The sequence below is a fragment of the Bacillus rossius genome, chromosome 8 (genome assembly GCF_032445375.1).
Source record: "Bacillus rossius redtenbacheri isolate Brsri chromosome 8, Brsri_v3, whole genome shotgun sequence".
NCBI classification, from domain to species: Eukaryota; Metazoa; Arthropoda; class Insecta; order Phasmatodea; family Bacillidae; genus Bacillus; species Bacillus rossius.
In genome coordinates, this window is record NC_086336.1 from 3243400 (window position 1) to 3263010 (window position 19611).

At 49.2% G+C, this 19611-nt stretch overlaps 1 protein-coding gene across 1 annotated transcript in view; it reads left to right on the forward strand.

The window, feature by feature from the left end:
• LOC134535490 (alpha-aminoadipic semialdehyde synthase, mitochondrial) overlaps nucleotides 1-19611 on the forward strand; it is a 46052-nt gene that overhangs the window by 25681 nt on the left and 760 nt on the right. The window contains exons 9-17 of the mRNA XM_063374622.1: nucleotides 984-1155; nucleotides 1822-1889; nucleotides 2705-2835; nucleotides 4801-5044; nucleotides 7765-7901; nucleotides 9488-9600; nucleotides 10932-11103; nucleotides 11185-11279; nucleotides 13304-13514. Coding sequence (XP_063230692.1) covers nucleotides 984-1155; nucleotides 1822-1889; nucleotides 2705-2835; nucleotides 4801-5044; nucleotides 7765-7901; nucleotides 9488-9600; nucleotides 10932-11103; nucleotides 11185-11279; nucleotides 13304-13514 — 1343 coding nt within the window. The remainder of the gene's footprint in view (nucleotides 1-983; nucleotides 1156-1821; nucleotides 1890-2704; nucleotides 2836-4800; nucleotides 5045-7764; nucleotides 7902-9487; nucleotides 9601-10931; nucleotides 11104-11184; nucleotides 11280-13303; nucleotides 13515-19611) is intronic.

The following is a 19611-nucleotide window of genomic DNA, read 5'->3' on the forward strand; positions in this document are numbered from 1 at the left end:
CTGGAATTTTATGGATAGTTTTATTTTAGTCGGGTAAGGTATAACTTCTGAATGTTTTTTTTGTTCAATAAATTTATTTAAGTTTAGAAATTGAGAAAGTACTAAGACTGCAGTATTTTTAATTGACATTGCAGACGCTGGACTCTGCTCAGAGTATGTCATGATCGACAACATCGAGCTAGTGCTGGCTGTCCATCCGAGTCTCAGGTCGGCTTGAGGCCGGGGACAGTATTACTGCAATTTATTAACCTTTTATCTTCCTTACCAGACTGAGCAGGTCTGCCTGTGTCTATATCTGTACTTTCTGCATTGGGAATTAATGTAGTTACGCTTCCAGTGAGGAACGCAGTGCCTTAATTAATTTCTTTCTCTCAGCAGTGACAATGCAATGACAGATAATTCATAAATTTACCTTGAATATTTTTTGATGCTTTTTTAGGGAAAAATTTTAAAATTATTTAGACTAGAACAAATTGAAAATTCCAAATAAGGCACAAAAGACCCAAAAAAAAAAAAGTTTTTAAAATCAAGTACAAATAAAATATATTTTTATATAACTATTAAATATGTAGTCACAAGGTTTTCAAAGAAATAATTCTCTACAGGTCGGCTAGTGAATAATTAGGTGCATGTTTTTGTCTTCGTAGTGAGTCGTTAAAGCTGCTTAAGAAATGGAGTAGTGTTAACATTTCTTCACTCAGGTGCGTGGTCCTTCTGCAACTATGTTCAAGGCCATCCCTAGACACTGCCTTAAACTAGTGATCACGAGCAGTGGCCTGCAGATCCCCACAAGACAGTGATACAAGAGGAGTGTGTGGCCATCCCACCAGATCCCAGCTACAGTGGTCAGTGGCTGTCTCCACATGACCTCTCTGCCTTCCACCGAGCCCTGCCTCCCGGGCAAGAGCCCACCGTAACTACCCATTCTCTCGAGCACGCGACTGAACGTACAGGCAGGAAGACAGGCAGCGTCTGTGTTGCAGCTTCAAAGGCCCCGGCGTGCTGGTGTGCTCCATCGACAACATGCCGACGCAGCTGCCGCGCGAGTCGACCGACTTCTTCGGGGACCTGCTGTTCCCGTACGCTCTGGACATCCTCCAGTCGGAGGCTGCGGTGCCCCTGGACCAGCACAGCTTCACACCCGCCGTGCACGGGGTAGGCGCTCTGCCCCTCGCTCACCTCGACTGTTCATTGGCGCGCTCCGCCCAGCACGCATGCACTCGTGTCCTCGCAGGTTTGCTGCTCAGTTCACAACTCAGCTCATGACTTCCAAACAAACCAAAAACTACCGACGAGAACTGATTGTCGTTCAGTGGGACAGGTGTTGCCGCGGCTCTGTCTTTTTCCATCTAGGAGTTGACACAAGCACTTCAGGAGCCATCACTTTTGAAAGGAATGGTGTGTTTGTTCAACAATGACTATCAATTTAACTACTGTATTCAAGTAATTGTAAGTCATTAATAAGTACGTGCAGCATCACAGTTCATACAGTCGGAGGGAGTTATTGGAGACCAACAGTCATCAGTCTGGCACTTACTGTTTGACTGTGGGTTCACCCGTGAGGTCTCGGTCGCAAGTGCCTGGGGGCGGTGACGCTGATGAAGTGAGGGGTTTTCTCATGGTGCTGCCGTTCCCTCAATCACCTTCACTCCTCTGCTGCACTCGCCCTTGCCCCGCTCACTCGGCACGCTAGGCGCACGTGAGCTGTCTACCTGCACTTGTTAGACCTCACTTCACCCTCAGTTCTCCATCACAGGTCTCTCAAGACTGGATACTGCAGCTGTGTCGTGTTGTGTACCGCACCGACTCTGTGTGTTTCAGGCGATAATAGCAAGCAACGGAAAACTGACACCAAACTTTGAATACATTCAAGAGCTGAGAGCAGCAAGGTAAGTTGTTTCTAGCATCTCATTCACAAACCTTCACATTTTCCTGCAGTGAAGAAAAGTCAATCAAAGTCTTTAAATAAATGTTATAGATTTCAAGGAAAATATCAGCCATAACTAGGCCTGTGGCAGTATTCAAAATTTAAAATTTCAAAACGAGTAATTTGTTATTCTCTTTTGATTCGATTTCAAATACTTACACTTCAAAATATGTTGGTTGTTCCCAAAGTGTAGTGAAGCAGTTACATATCCCATCGTGCAACAATTAATTATATTGAGGAAATAAATGTGTACATCCCTGTTACACTATAACAATGGGCCCAATGTAACAACTCTAGTTATGTCGTAATCGGCACAATGAACAACAGAATTGCCACAATCTGTAATATGGAAATGTTTTGATAAGTTGGAAACAAGCCAAGCGAACAATGAGCAGTTTGCATCCACTGCAAATATCTCAAAAATTTTAAACCGTACTTCTTTATAGTTGTCTTTAAGACTGTAAGTATTTAAAATATTTATATGAATAACTTTGTGTAGGTATCTTGGTTAAAATATGACTTAAAATATAAAATATTGTAATAAATATAGAAAGAACAAATTTCCACACATTTAAATATTTGAATATGATTTGAACTAAAAAATTGATCTTTACACATTCTTAAAATAAGACAATTTAAATATTTGTACGTAATAGATTAATATTTAATTACATATTTGTTATAAATGTGTTGTATTATTGCAGTTTAAGAAAGGGATTGTAGATGGGTGATAGGGAGGAGCCACAGTGGTGGAGGTGGCGCGGGTCGCTGTTGCAGCTACCGCAACCGGCACAAGGCGTTCCCCACGGAGGAGAGCGCGCGCAAGGTGCTGGTGCTGGGGGCGGGCTACGTCAGCGCGCCCGTGGTGGAGTACCTGCACCGCGAGAGCAACGTGCACATCACCGTGGGTGCGTCCGCCTGCACGCCCCCTCGCCTCAGTCCCTCAGTCCCTCAGTCCCTCGTGTCAGCCACGCCTTATCTGCCAGTGTAGTGTTCCCTGCCGGTCCTCCCCGCACACTGAGCTTCTGTCTGTGACTCCCTCTTTGTGTCCACATGCCGCTTCTGTTCGCTTGTGTACCTCGCAGTAGAGATAAGAATTGTGTGCCTGTTTCTTATACCCATTAAAAATGCAGTTATTTCAAACACTCAAGTATCATGTTCCTACTAAACAATTATAGTTGGATGAATGTCATGTGTTGTTGACGTCAATGTCGTCACAGACCGGCGAAGGGTGAAACTGTGAGAGGAACAGTAAAGGCAGCGCGGGCGACCGGAGGAAACCCACGGCTAACAGCAACCTGTGCACGTCAGGAAACGTGCTGTGAGTCCGGGCTATGCCTCGCTGGAAGTCAAAGCCATATCGCCTCGGTGGGGCTGACGTGACCTGACAACTACCGTCTCCCTCACCTTCCATTCCGTGCATGCACAGTTCCCATGTGTGAACAGTTAGTACAAGTTTTCCTATGAGGAATCATTTGGATGGTATTGAAAATGAGTGTGTTTGTAGTGTATTGAGTTTTATAAGTCTGTAAGTATAATTATGCAGCTTAAATGATGGTTTACTTTTAGCACTTAAGGGCCCCAACTATTTGGACACACATGCGGTGTGTAAAGCTTCAGAAGAAAACTGCGTGATATAAAAACTGCTCAAGATCTCCGAGTGATGTGTGTTTGCTGAGGGCTGATGAGTATTTCTGTTTCCATGTTTTGTTTTTTAAACTCTATTTTTAAAAGTGTGAAAAAGACTGAAACACTTGTTTTCAGAATATATTTTTAGACATGAAACACCTGGTACAAATTGCATTACACTTTAATATTTATTTCCCCCCATGTAATGTTATGGTTACATATCAAGTATCACATTAGCCATATGCACGACGAGAAGACTGCGCGCTAATCCACAGCCTTGCACTTAGAGGAGACACTGCTAGACACACCAGTAAGCATCGCACCTTCATCCCGTCTCACTGATTAGGCGGGCCTCTTAGTAACTTGTGATCGCTACATACTGGCAGCTTCCAGTGCTGAGGTTCACAGTGAGATCGCAACTACAAAGAGACATGTAACTGGGAACCAAGTGAAGGTACTACTGGCTCGCTGTAGGAAAGGTTTTGATGGAGATTAAAATCTGACGAAAACTAGCTTCTACTGCGCATTTTAGGTTCCCCCCCTCCCTTCTTTGCAACTTAGAGGGGAGTGACGGAAATTCTCTGTCGCAAAGAAGTGAGGGGGGAACCTTAACTGCGCAGTAGAAGCTAGTTTTCGTCAGTTTTTAATCTCCATCAAAACCTTTCCTACAGCGAGCTAGTAGTAGTGTTGCGTCTGGACCACTGTGTTAAACAGTAGTATCCAGGTGGTGACAGACGTTGCTGTTGACACTCCCCCTGTCCCAGGTACGAGTTCTGCTCCTGCTCGACTGTGTGGTCTCGGAGCTGTGTTGCACATTGTGTTAAGTCTGTTTCTTCCTAACTATGCAAGAGAAAACTACACTATTAACTATGAGCTCAAATGTGAGGGTGTTCCAGGCAATCTCGAGCGATGGTAACCTTGGGATCACAACCTAAAATGGTGTTTCAAGGTTTATCCAAAACTCTCATAAAATAATATTTTATGTTGCTTGGCTTCTGGGTTGTAGCCGTGTCCTTGAGAAAAAATTCACCAACGTTTCGGTCGACAATGCAGTCACCATCATCAGGGAGCAGTTACTTACTGGATGATGATGGAGACTGCTATGTCGACCGAAACATCGGTGAATTATTCGCCAAGAACATGGCTACAACCCAGAAGCCAAGCTACTTCAGACAATGGCCGCGAAAGCCTGCGAACGTTATGAATATTTAATGTTTGCATCTCTAAACGTGTGATGTGTGCAGCGGCAGCGCTCAAGGACGAAGCGGACGCCATCGCCTCGTCGTTCGAGCGCGGGGTGGAGCCGGCGCTGCTGGACGTGACGGAGCGGCCCGACAGCCTGCAGGAGCTGGTGTCGGCGGCGGACGTGGTGGTGTCCCTGCTGCCCCGCTCCCTGCACGCCCTGGTGGCCCGCGTCTGCATCCAGCAGGGCGTGCACATGGTCACCGCGTCCTACTGCACGCCCGAGATGCAGGAGCTGCACGCCAGGTGACTGCCCCGTCTCCCTGTCTCCCTGGTCTCCCTCGCTCTCCGGCGTGCAGACACTGAAACACTTTGCCACATGGTTGTGCTCACTCATACAATCCTCAAAGATATCCCCTCTGGAAACATATCCCAAAATGGCTGCCAGACAAGTGATGAACATATCCCAAAATGGCTGCCAGACAATTGATGAACATATCCCAAAATGGCTGCCAGACAATTGATGAATATATCCCAAAATGGCTGCCAGACAAGTGATGAACATATCCCAAAATGGCTGCCAGACAATTGATGAACATATCCCAAAATGGCTGTCAGACAATTGATGAACATATCCCAAAATGGCTGCCAGACAAGTGATGAACATATCCCAAAATGGCTGCCAGACAAGTGATGAACATATCCCAAAATGGCTGCCAGACAATTGATGAACATATCCCAAAATGGCTGCCAGACAAGTGATGAACATATCCCAAAATGGCTGCCAGACAATTGATGAACATATCCCAAAATGGCTGCCAGACAATTGATGAACATATCCCAAAATGGCTGCCAGACAATTGATGAACATATCCCAAAATGGCTGCCAGACAATTGATGAACATATCCCAAAATGGCTGCCAGACAATTGATGAACATATCCCAAAATGGCTGCCAGACAAGTGATGAACATATACCAAAATGGCTGCCAGACAATTGATGAACATATCCCAAAATGGCTGCCAGACAATTGATGAACATATCCCAAAATGGCTGCCAGACAATTGATGAACATATCCCAAAATGGCTGCCAGACAATTGATGAACATATCCCAAAATGGCTGCCAGACAAGTGATGAACATATCCCAAAATGGCTGCCAGACAATTGATGAACATATCCCAAAATGGCTGCCAGACAATTGATGAACATATCCCAAAATGGCTGCCAGACAAGTGATGAACATATCCCAAAATGGCTGCCAGACAAGTGATGAACATATCCCAAAATGGCTGCCAGACAAGTGATGAACATATCCCAAAATGGCTGCCAGACAATTGATGAATATATCCCAAAATGGCTGCCAGACAAGTGATGAACATATCCCAAAATGGCTGCCAAACAATTGATGAACATATCCCAAAATGGCTGCCAGACAATTGATGAACATATCCCAAAATGGCTGCCAGACAATTGATGAACATATCCCAAAATGGCTGCCAGACAATTGATGAACATATCCCAAAATGGCTGCCAGACAATTGATGAATATATATTCCAAAAATGGATGCCAGACAAGTGATGAACATATCCCAAAATGGCTGCCAGACAATTGATGAACATATCCCAAAATGGCTGCCAGACAATTGATGAACATATCCCAAAAAGGCTGCCAGACAATTGATGAACATATCCCAAAATGGCTGCCAGACAAGTGATGAACATATTCCAAAATGGCTGCCAGACAATTTATGAACATATCTCAAAATGGCTGCCAGACAAGTGATGAACATATCCCAAAATGGTGGCCAGACAAGTGATGAACATATCCCAAAATGGCTGCCAGACAATTGATGAACATATCCCAAAATGGCTGCCAGACAAGTGATGAACATATCCCAAAATGGCTGCCAAACAAGTGATGTATCGATGCAGGCCAGGTGAAAGAATGGTATGAAGTAAACACATCAGAAAAAAGACTTTATCTACAATTTTACATTTCATAAATGTTAATTTATTAGCTCCCTATAACGTTTAATAGTGGTTAGGTTATGTTAGGTTAGGTTAAGTTAAGTTAGGTTGGTTTAGGTAAGGTATTCTGTTGACACTCCCTACCAGCGCTACTTAGTATGAAACTGAGGAAATAGGTGCTTGTATCAAAACATTACTTGTGTGGCAGCCATTTTGGGATATGTTTCAAGAGGGGATAACTTTCAGGATTTTAAAGCAGAATATAATATGCATTTTAAGAAATCGGAAAGGGTACCTTTTCAGTTTATTTTCTGCTGTGTAATTGTACAGAAAATCCTGAAAGGTACCCTTTCTAAAGGGGATACCTTTCCATTGCATATTTCCATTAAAACCGAAACATTTTAAGAAATCGGAAAGGTTACCTTTCCAGTTTCTACCCAGATACACTACCGCCACCAAAAGTATGAAAGGTACCCTTTCCAAGGCGATACAATTCTATCGTCCCAAAATGTTTAGTAATATGAAAAATTTAACGAAGACCTTTTTTGTGTATAAATTAATTTTTAATTTTTTCTTTTGCAATATTTTGAGTAAATGTGTTAAGTAATTTTTTTTAAGGTGTGGGAAACCAGCTTTTAACTACATTTTTTTAAAATCAATTTTTGGCTGTTACGAATGCTTGAGACTTAAGATAAAATCTTCTACCAGTGTCAAAACTCGTAGTAGCGAAGTTCCACTGTATGCCAATATCACTCCTAAATATTCAATCCTAAATATTCACTCACATAGTTTGGTTTTAATTTTATTTGTTACCTATATGAATTTCTGTCACAGGTACCTTTTTTTGTCAGTGGTCTCACAGGGATTTCAGCTTGGAGTGTGGCTGGAGTATTCACACACTCTGGTATAACATGGGAATACCATAATGAAACTGATACACGTCACAGATTAAAGAGTAATGAAGAGAATGTTAACTGATGCCGAGTATAACACCTGCTCCTGCTTGTACCAGTGCTTGTGCGAGAGGTTGTGGCGGACGGAGAGTGTGTGACGCAGCGCGGTGGACGCGGGCGTGACGGTCGTCAACGAGGTGGGGCTGGACCCGGGCATCGACCACCTGCTGGCCATGGAGTGCTTCGACGAGGTGCACCAGGCGGGCGGCAAGGTCGAGTCCTTCGTCTCCTACTGCGGAGGTGCGTCCGCCCGCTCCGGCCGGAGCCGCGGGCGATCAGTGTTTGTGTGCGCTTCCTCGTGCGTTGGAGCAGGCGGGTGGTCTGGCCGCCCGAGGATAGTAGTGCCGTCGGAACTTTCAGGACGTTGCTGGCACTTGTTGCGAGCTCGGCTCTGTCAGTATTCTTCCTGTCTCTTAACTACATTCCTTCTTATCGCATACAGTAACAAACTATCCAGCAATTCATATTGTAATGCATCCTTGAAAAGAGCCAAGTTATAGCATTTCAACTACATAAAAATACTAATAATGCCCGAATAAAATACCAAATTTACTAAGGTAATTAAAAAATGTATTCAAAAATATGTTAAAAAAATTTCAATCTTAACACTTAGTTTGCTCATCTGGAAAGTGTTAACTGCGATCTCTCAGGTTGCGATGTCTTGTGACGAGTCACACAGTAAAGTCCTGGAGGGAGCGGTGAATGACAGACCAACCACTGGCATTATCCTCCAAGTTTCCCTGTTGCTTGAAGCTAGAAGGACTGTGTGTGGTTCAAGACTTGCGCCACAAATTATTTGATTTGGAGCTATTTTAAATTTTTTAAGTAATTTAATTTTAAGGTGTTCTTGCCATATACCGTATATACTCGTGTATAGCGCGCCCTTTTTTCCCCTCAAGTAAAGGAAAAAAATAAGGATGCGCGCTATACACGGGAAAAAAAATTTTTGGGGGGGGGGGGAGGCGGGGAGGAGTGGAAGTCGTTAACTGCCGGGTGACGGGTGACGTTTCTGGCCAGCCTCCACACATACGCACAAGCAACAAGGCCTCTGTTTCACACACACACACACACACACAAACGCACACGCGCGCGCGCAAGCTCGCACATCATGGTCTCTTGTTTATTTTTAGACCTCCCCCCTTTACAGAAAGCCAGCTCAGAAGCTAGTAAAAAGAGAGAGAGAGAAAGAGAGAATGTTGTCACCAGTTTCCCCCCCCCCCCCGGCAACTTCTTCGCTTCCTCCATTCCTCACCGGTGAGTCATCAAGTTCTCCGCGCCAGCTTAGCAACGTAGCGCGGCACGCCTCCCTCCCTTCCTTCCTTCCACGTACCAGTTGTGACGATATAGCGCTTCATTATCTTCCGTTTAGACAGCAGAGTTTATGTATTTTCCTGACGCATCACCACACATCAATTTAAATAATCAGGTACCACAAAATGTTAGTAAAATTTATTTATGGGGGGAAAAAAAATTTCAATTTTTTTTTTCTTTGGAATTAGTTGCAAAAATCGTGGTGCGCGCTATACACGAGGGCGCGCTATACACGAGTAAATACGGTATTTCAAGAACTCTGTTTTTCAAATTTTTATTTTTTATTTTTAACTGGGTTCAAGCTTTCTCATATTAATCAACATGTCCTCAGGTCCTGTCTCAGGTTCTCTCCCAGTCACGCTGGCTTCGGCCCTCTTCGTTGCAGTCCGCACCCCTTACGTAGCTCATGACACCAGTGTTGTCCGTGCACTGCCAAGCATGCACAGCTGGAGCAAAGCTAACTGTGAGGCAGCACGAAGCGAGGTGCTCTTCCACACGTGTGTGTCCGCGCACAGGTCTGCCGGCCCCGGAGTTCTCGGACAACGCTCTGCGCTACAAGTTCAGCTGGAACCCATTGGGCGTGCTGCAGAACACGCTTAGCACGGCCAAGTACCTCCACCGAGGAGAGGTGAGGCCACGTCTGGAGAGATCTCTCCGATTTGACATCACGGCTCAAGAAAGTTTACCAGTTAATGTGCACTCTTTTTGTAAAGACATCAGGGGCATTCTTATGGTTGTTTTTTTAATGTGAGTTGCATGACATTTAGTGGGTGGGATTAATTGGTATAGCTTCGTATGTCACACTGTAAACTCACTGGAAAAAAATAATACTAGTGTGTTGGGTCAATTCCGATTCTGGAATTGGTTAATTCTATCGATTCCCATGCTTCTCAAGGATTCAGAGTTGCATGGTTTTGAAACATATGCTGATTGCTTCTTCCACTGTCTGACTAATCAACTTATAAACCATTTATCTGCCGATACCATGTGGTGTGAATACAACTAAGGCCTCACTTGGGATGTCAATTTTTGTGTTTACATACTTCTGCATGTGCACATTTGATAGTGACAATAATAACAATAAATTTTATCTGGGCACCTTAATTGTATACTATTTTCACTACACAGTAGTTTGAGTAATTATAACCAAATAGGACAAAAATGAACTATATTCTTTTACACTTCACAGAGTTAGAGTGAGTCAAAGCCAACAATTTTCAATATGGATTGCTTACTAGAACTACATACACACACTTATTTACACTGATATATTTTGCCACAACTGTGTTCAATGACGTCTAGTCACAGAAGCAGGTTTTAAAAATTCGAATGAACTAAAATAAATGTTCTGATTGGCCGGCTGTGGCCCAAGCCAACAGACGCCAAACGAAAAAGTTCTTTAAAACAAACATAAATGAATGCAAAAATAAAGTTAAACATCCAATTTAAAACAAAATGTATGAGCTTTATAAAATTTTTAAATAACGGTTTACCTTATAAAATATTTTAATAAATGTTTATGTTAATAATAAAAAATCTGATTGCCGCCAAGATAGAAATGGTATATGGTCGTCAAATGGCATCTCTAGCTTGCATAGAGTAACATAGTCCATGGAGATGTATTCTATCAAAGTTCTTAACCACAAGGAATAAAAATATTGACAAAATTGACAAAATTTTTCCATGGACAAACAGTGCAAAACTGCAATGGTATACATATGTCCAAAACACTGCATTAAACCAAAATTCCCCAGTTGCATGAATCATTCTAAGAGCAAGGAACAGTCGTCTTAGTGTGACTTGTCACAACTTGTAAGAAGTAAAACTGGAGTGTCCTAAAAAAGAAAGGGCAGTGTTCTCACAATGTATCAGCGTGGCAGACAGGAGGTACTTGTCCTGCTGTGCCTGTCGGGGTGGAACGGGGCCGCACGGCTACACCGGTGATGTGCGTGCGCGCAGGAAGTGACGGTGCCGGACGGCGGCCAGCTGATGGAGGAGGCGCGGCCGCTCCACTTCCTGCCCGGCTTCTCGCTGGAGGGCTTCCCCAACAGGGACTCCACCGTGTACGCCGACCGCTACGGCATCGCCAAGGAGGCCCACACCGTGATCAGGGGCACCCTGCGCTTCCAAGGTCTCGCCTCGGCAGTTGGCGTGCGTTGTCTGGTGCGGTGGGTGTGTGCGTGGGGGTGACGGACGGGCGTGACTGCGGCAGGTTTCTGCGACACGGTGCGAGGCATGCAGAGGCTGGGGCTGTTCGACTGCACCCCCCACCCCGCGCTGCACCCCAAGGGTCCGGACATCACCTGGGTGCGTGCTCCGGCCGTGCCGAGCCTGCGAGGGCACCTGCACCGCGCTCCCCCCTCCCCTTCACGGTCTGACTTTCTCCTTGGCAGCAATGTCTCTTGCAAGGAAAACAAAACTAGAGATAAAGTTCATCATGCAGGGGATAGTTATTGAAACTGAAATACATGCTCAATGAAACAGGTGCTTGGCTGATTTATAATCTAACTTTTAAGGGAACCATGACACGTGTTTATATACTTCAAGTATATGAACAAGGAGATCAAATATCTAGCCAAATTTCAAATTCTTTTGGATTCCATAAAAACTTGAACATCTACTCTTTTTACCAGATTCAGCTCTTATCAAATAATTTCATCAACTTTTTCTAAACAGGGCAATACTCTCATCATTTCATCAATGTGTAATGATTTTAACACTAGCCTCCTTATAATCTTCAAACTGGACCTCTATGGTCTGCTAAGAACATTTTAATCTCTTAAACATCTTCAACATCATCTGCACCTACATCAACATGCACCACATAAAAGAACATTTAGATAAAATATTTGAAATTACAATTACATAAAAAGGAACCTAGCCAACAAAGTGGTAATCAGTAAAAAGTATTTAAAAATCTTTTCTGAATAAAATAATTAACTATAAATATTACTTGCCAGAATATTCATAAGGACAGAATGCAAGCAAGAAAAACTAGGTCACTAGAACTTGAACCGTGTAATCAGCTGGTCTACTAGTGTACTAGGACAGGGGTCTTGCAACGCTACCATTCATTTGCGAACATTTCTTCTGAACCCAGACGTTCATGCAAGGAATTCCAGCTTGTTTCCTGACTTTACGGGGTTTCCGGAAGAAGCGGTTGGTGGACAGTCGACAAATGAATCTCCGGGTCGAACCTAGGAATATCACTGCCTCTCCCTGGTAGAACACTAGGTGGCAGGGAACATTGAAGACACTCCAAAAGCAAGTGAAATGACATCCTTCAAAGTACACAAGGTCAGGTAGGGAGATTATGGTGCCAATTAAATATAAGGACAAAAATTAAAAAAAAAAAAAAACGTGAGGGCAAACATCATTATGTGGGTAATTGAGTTCGTAGTTAAAGCTTTTTCACACAAAATAAAGTGAGTTTTGTGCTCTTGGTCTTCTCAGTTATGTGAAATTGATTTGTAAAAGCTGTCAAATTTGTAAACAAAAAAAAAGTGTAATGTTAAAAAGGGGCAGGTGAGTCATACAGACTCATTGGTGTAAAGGTCTGGCTTTGTTAATGAGGTCAAGCTGTAATCAAAAATGTTTTGTAAAAGAGGGATATGTAAGATGTAAGTGTTGACCAACATATTGCTTGGTCGTAATGAGAGCTGTTAGTGCAGTCATGTGAGTGAGACCATGTTGATGTAGGTATGTTAGGAGAGATGGTGTTAGATATAAAGAAAAGCTTGCATGAAATCACGACATTGGTATCAGGTTATCACCAATGAAATAAAAATAAAACTTGGAGGGAAAAAGGGTTACAGAAGCCCTACTTTCATATCTTTGAGTAAGCCTCTGCCACAAATTTAGGTAAGAGAGCCATGCAGCCACAGTGAATTATGAAATTGTTACAAACATAACTGTGTTAGTGCTGTTCCATTTATAATTATTCAGCCTTACAAAATTAACATGTGAATAGCTACCAATTTCAAACAATAAATGTTCACCATGACGCGACTACATTATTCGGAGTGAACCAGGCTTTGTGTAAGTTAGGATTGCACGCAAGTTAATATACAGTGGTAAGGGGCATCAATAAAAACTTTGTTTAGAGATAGATTCTGCACTGTCTTAAAGTACTGCTGGTTCAGACACCTTTATGTATGTATGAAACAATGAGCACAAAGTTAACCTAACATGATTTTTAGGGTGTAATTTTCTGTGGGTTCCCATGCTGGTACCTTTCATCCCTTGTACCCCTAAAATGCCCTGTGCTCTGATGAGGTTGCAAGCACTGGGCACTGGTGTTTGCAAGAGACTCCATTACTGACATGTTACAGCGGCAGCTGATATGCACCCTGATTGGCCTGAGCGATTCCACCATCTTCTACGAGAACCTCAAGAGCAAGCTGCAGCAGATCATGGGGGGCGAGGGCTGGAGGAGGGTGGACGCTCTGGAGAGCCTGGGCTTGCTGGAGGACGACCCGGTGCGCAAGAAGAACACCCCTGTGCTCACCATCAGCCACTTCCTGTCCAAGAGGCTGGCCCTGGGTGAGTAGAGCCAGCAGCACATGGGGGGCGAGGGCTGGAGGAGGAGAGCCTGGGCTTGCTGGAGGACGACCCGGTGCGCAAGAAGAACACCCCTGTGCACACCATCAGCCACTTCCTGTCCAAGAGGCTGGCCCTGGGTGAGTAGAGCCAGCAGCACATGGGGGGCGAGGGCTGGAGGAGGAGAGCCTGGGCTTGCTGGAGGACGACCCGGTGCGCAAGAAGAACACCCCTGTGCTCACCATCAGCCACTTCCTGTCCAAGAGGCTGGCCCTGGGTGAGTAGAGCTAGCAGCACATGGGGGGCGAGGGCTGGCGGAGGAGAGCCTGGGCTTGCTGGAGGACGACCCGGTGCGCAAGAAGAACACCCCTGTGCACACCATCAGCCACTTCCTGTCCAAGAGGCTGGCCCTGGGTGAGTAGAGCTAGCAGATCATGGGGGGCGAGGGCTGGCGGAGGGTGGACGCTCTGGAGAGCCTGGGCTTGCTGGAGGACGACCCGGTGCGCAAGAAGAACACCCCAGTGCACACCATCAGCCACTTCCTGTCCAAGAGGCTGGCCCTGGGTGAGTAGAGCCAGCAGCACATGGGGGGCGAGGGCTGGAGGAGGAGAGCCTGGGCTTGCTGGAGGACGACCCGGTGCGCAAGAAGAACACCCCAGTGCACACCATCAGCCACTTCCTGTCCAAGAGGCTGGCCCTGGGTGAGTAGAGCCAGCAGCACATGGGGGGCGAGGGCTGGCGGAGGAGAGCCTGGGCTTGCTGGAGGACGACCCGGTGCGCAAGAAGAACACCCCTGTGCACACCATCAGCCACTTCCTGTCCAAGAGGCTGGCCCTGGGTGAGTAGAGCTAGCAGATCATGGGGGGCGAGGGCTGGCGGAGGAGAGCCTGGGCTTGCTGGAGGACGACCCGGTGCGCAAGAAGAACACCCCTGTGCTCACCATCAGCCACTTCCTGTCCAAGAGGCTGGCCCTGGGTGAGTAGAGCCAGCAGCACATGGGGGGCGAGGGCTGGAGGAGGAGAGCCTGGGCTTGCTGGAGGACGACCCGGTGCGCAAGAAGAACACCCCTGTGCTCACCATCAGCCACTTCCTGTCCAAGAGGCTGGCCCTGGGTGAGTAGAGCTAGCAGCACATGGGGGGCGAGGGCTGGAGGAGGAGAGCCTGGGCTTGCTGGAGGACGACCCGGTGCGCAAGAAGAACACCCCTGTGCTCACCATCAGCCACTTCCTGTCCAAGAGGCTGGCCCTGGGTGAGTAGAGCCAGCAGCACATGGGGGGCGAGGGCTGGAGGAGGAGAGCCTGGGCTTGCTGGAGGACGACCCGGTGCGCAAGAAGAACACCCCAGTGCACACCATCAGCCACTTCCTGTCCAAGAGGCTGGCCCTGGGTGAGTAGAGCCAGCAGCACATGGGGGGCGAGGGCTGGAGGAGGAGAGCCTGGGCTTGCTGGAGGACGACCCGGTGCGCAAGAAGAACACCCCTGTGCACACCATCAGCCACTTCCTGTCCAAGAGGCTGGCCCTGGGTGAGTAGAGCCAGCAGCACATGGGGGGCGAGGGCTGGAGGAGGAGAGCCTGGGCTTGCTGGAGGACGACCCGGTGCACAAGAAGAACACCCCAGTGCACACCATCAGCCACTTCCTGTCCAAGAGGCTGGCCCTGAGTGAGTAGAGCCAGCAGCACATGGGGGGCGAGGGCTGGCGGAGGAGAGCCTGGGCTTGCTGGAGGACGACCCGGTGCGCAAGAAGAACACCCCTGTGCACACCATCAGCCACTTCCTGTCCAAGAGGCTGGCCCTGGGTGAGTAGAGCCAGCAGCACATGGGGGGCGAGGGCTGGCGGAGGAGAGCCTGGGCTTGCTGGAGGACGACCCGGTGCGCAAGAAGAACACCCCAGTGCACACCATCAGCCACTTCCTGTCCAAGAGGCTGGCCCTGGGTGAGTAGAGCTAGCAGCACATGGGGGGCGAGGGCTGGAGGAGGAGAGCCTGGGCTTGCTGGAGGACGACCCGGTGCGCAAGAAGAACACCCCAGTGCACACCATCAGCCACTTCCTGTCCAAGAGGCTGGCCCTGGGTGAGTAGAGCTAGCAGCACATGGGGGGCGAGGGCTGGCGGAGGGTGGACGCTCTGGAGAGCCTGGGCTTGCTGGAGGACGACCCGGTGCGCAAGAAGAACACCCCAGTGCACACCATCAGCCACTTCCTGTCCAAGAGGCTGGCCCTGGGTGAGTAGAGCTAGCAGCACATGGGGGGCGAGGGCTGGCGGAGGGTGGACGCTCTGGAGAGCCTGGGCTTGCTGGAGGACGACCCGGTGCGCAATAAGAACACCCCTGTGCTCACCATCAGCCACTTCCTGTCCAAGAGGCTGGCCCTGGGTGAGTAGAGCCAGCAGCACATGGGGGGCGAGGGCTGGAGGAGGAGAGCCTGGGCTTGCTGGAGGACGACCCGGTGCGCAAGAAGAACACCCCTGTGCTCACCATCAGCCACTTCCTGTCCAAGAGGCTGGCCCTGGGTGAGTAGAGCTAGCAGCACATGGGGGGCGAGGGCTGGCGGAGGAGAGCCTGGGCTTGATGGAGGACGACCCGGTGCGCAAGAAGAACACCCCAGTGCACACCATCAGCCACTTCCTGTCCAAGAGGCTGGCCCTGGGTGAGTAGAGCCAGCAGCACATGGGGGGCGAGGGCTGGAGGAGGAGAGCCTGGGCTTGCTGGAGGACGACCCGGTGCGCAAGAAGAACACCCCAGTGCACACCATCAGCCACTTCCTGTCCAAGAGGCTGGCCCTGGGTGAGTAGAGCTAGCAGATCATGGGGGGCGAGGGCTGGCGGAGGGTGGACGCTCTGGAGAGCCTGGGCTTGCTGGAGGACGACCCGGTGCGCAAGAAGAACACCCCAGTGCACACCATCAGCCACTTCCTGTCCAAGAGGCTGGCCCTGGGTGAGTAGAGCCAGCAGCACATGGGGGGCGAGGGCTGGAGGAGGAGAGCCTGGGCTTGCTGGAGGACGACCCGGTGCGCAAGAAGAACACCCCAGTGCACACCATCAGCCACTTCCTGTCCAAGAGGCTGGCCCTGGGTGAGTAGAGCTAGCAGCACATGGGGGGCGAGGGCTGGCGGAGGGTGGACGCTCTGGAGAGCCTGGGCTTGCTGGAGGACGACCCGGTGCGCAAGAAGAACACCCCAGTGCACACCATCAGCCACTTCCTGTCCAAGAGGCTGGCCCTGGGTGAGTAGAGCTAGCAGCACATGGGGGGCGAGGGCTGGCGGAGGGTGGACGCTCTGGAGAGCCTGGGCTTGCTGGAGGACGACCCGGTGCGCAATAAGAACACCCCTGTGCTCACCATCAGCCACTTCCTGTCCAAGAGGCTGGCCCTGGGTGAGTAGAGCCAGCAGCACATGGGGGGCGAGGGCTGGAGGAGGAGAGCCTGGGCTTGCTGGAGGACGACCCGGTGCGCAAGAAGAACACCCCTGTGCTCACCATCAGCCACTTCCTGTCCAAGAGGCTGGCCCTGGGTGAGTAGAGCTAGCAGCACATGGGGGGCGAGGGCTGGCGGAGGAGAGCCTGGGCTTGATGGAGGACGACCCGGTGCGCAAGAAGAACACCCCAGTGCACACCATCAGCCACTTCCTGTCCAAGAGGCTGGCCCTGGGTGAGTAGAGCCAGCAGCACATGGGGGGCGAGGGCTGGAGGAGGAGAGCCTGGGCTTGCTGGAGGACGACCCGGTGCGCAAGAAGAACACCCCAGTGCACACCATCAGCCACTTCCTGTCCAAGAGGCTGGCCCTGGGTGAGTAGAGCTAGCAGCACATGGGGGGCGAGGGCTGGAGGAGGAGAGCCTGGGCTTGCTGGAGGACGACCCGGTGCGCAAGAAGAACACCCCTGTGCACACCATCAGCCACTTCCTGTCCAAGAGGCTGGCCCTGGGTGAGTAGAGCTAGCAGCACATGGGGGGCGAGGGCTGGCGGAGGGTGGACGCTCTGGAGAGCCTGGGCTTGCTGGAGGACGACCCGGTGCGCAAGAAGAACACCCCTGTGCACACCATCAGCCACTTCCTGTCCAAGAGGCTGGCCCTGGGTGAGTAGAGCTAGCAGCACATGGGGGGCGAGGGCTGGCGGAGGGTGGACGCTCTGGAGAGCCTGGGCTTGCTGGAGGACGACCCGGTGCGCAAGAAGAACACCCCAGTGCACACCATCAGCCATTTCCTGTCCAAGAGGCTGGCCCTGGGTGAGTAGAGCTAGCAGATCATGGGGGGCGAGGGCTGGCGGAGGAGAGCCTGGGCTTGCTGGAGGACGACCCGGTGCGCAAGAAGAACACCCCAGTGCACACCATCAGCCACTTCCTGTCCAAGAGGCTGGCCCTGGGTGAGTAGAGCCAGCAGCACATGGGGGGCGAGGGCTGGAGGAGGAGAGCCTGGGCTTGCTGGAGGACGACCCGGTGCGCAAGAAGAACACCCCAGTGCACACCATCAGCCACTTCCTGTCCAAGAGGCTGGCCCTGGGTGAGTAGAGCTAGCAGCACATGGGGGGCGAGGGCTGGCGGAGGGTGGACGCTCTGGAGAGCCTGGGCTTGCTGGAGGACGACCCGGTGCGCAAGAAGAACACCCCTGTGCACACCATCAGCCACTTCCTGTCCAAGAGGCTGGCCCTGGGTGAGTAGAGCTAGCAGCACATGGGGGGCGAGGGCTGGCGGAGGGTGGACGCTCTGGAGAGCCTGGGCTTGCTGGAGGACGACCCGGTGCGCAAGAAGAACACCCCAGTGCACACCATCAGCCACTTCCTGTCCAAGAGGCTGGCCCTGGGTGAGTAGAGCTAGCAGCACATGGGGGGCGAGGGCTGGCGGAGGGTGGACGCTCTGGAGAGCCTGGGCTTGCTGGAGGACGACCCGGTGCGCAAGAAGAACACCCCTGTGCACACCATCAGCCACTTCCTGTCCAAGAGGCTGGCCCTGGGTGAGTAGAGCTAGCAGATCATGGGGGGCGAGGGCTGGCGGAGGAGAGCCTGGGCTTGCTGGAGGACGACCCGGTGCGCAAGAAGAACACCCCTGTGCTCACCATCAGCCACTTCCTGTCCAAGAGGCTGGCCCTGGGTGAGTAGAGCCAGCAGCACATGGGGGGCGAGGGCTGGAGGAGAAGAGCCTGGGCTTGCTGGAGGACGACCCGGTGCGCAAGAAGAACACCCCTGTGCTCACCATCAGCCACTTCCTGTCCAAGAGGCTGGCCCTGGGTGAGTAGAGCCAGCAGCACATGGGGGGCGAGGGCTGGAGGAGGAGAGCCTGGGCTTGCTGGAGGACGACCCGGTGCGCAAGAAGAACACCCCTGTGCTCACCATCAGCCACTTCCTGTCCAAGAGGCTGGCCCTGGGTGAGTAGAGCCAGCAGCACATTGGGGGCGAGGGCTGGAGGAGAAGAGCCTGGGCTTGCTGGAGGACGACCCGGTGCGCAAGAAGAACACCCCAGTGCACACCATCTGCCACTTCCTGTCCAAGAGGCTGGCCCTGGGTGAGTAGAGCATGTGCCTTCTCGACTTCATCCAACCCTTCTTTGCCTGCCACTACTTCACTGCCTAAATAATTTAAAAGATGCAAATTAACACAGCTTTTCTTCTTCTTATTATTATTCTTCAATAACCATAATGGAATCAATCTGGCGAAGGAGGTGGAGAGATTTTGGTTTTTTATGTTAAAAACAATCTCATTCAAATTTGCTGTCTGGATTTCAGAATTATTTTGTATTAGATTATTATTAATTTAAGTTGACTGAATTTGACCTACGGAATAATTTTCTTCTCACATTGTAACTGTTTAACATACACACACACAAACAAATACACCGACACACACACAAACAAATACACAGACACACACACACAAACACAAAATTGATTGTTCGTAGGTCTTTTGGTCTATAGTGCTTACCAAGTTTGGTAGGCATGTGTCTTCGAAGTTTGGGTCGAACAACATTTTTAATAGATAAAATATTTAACATGGAACACAGCATCTAGGTTATGTTGAAACGAATGATGACTGACTCACTGCTAATTACATTGGCGAAGAAAAATTATTTAATTGAAATAATTGGTGGTAAACTCTTTATTCTTCACACATACTCGC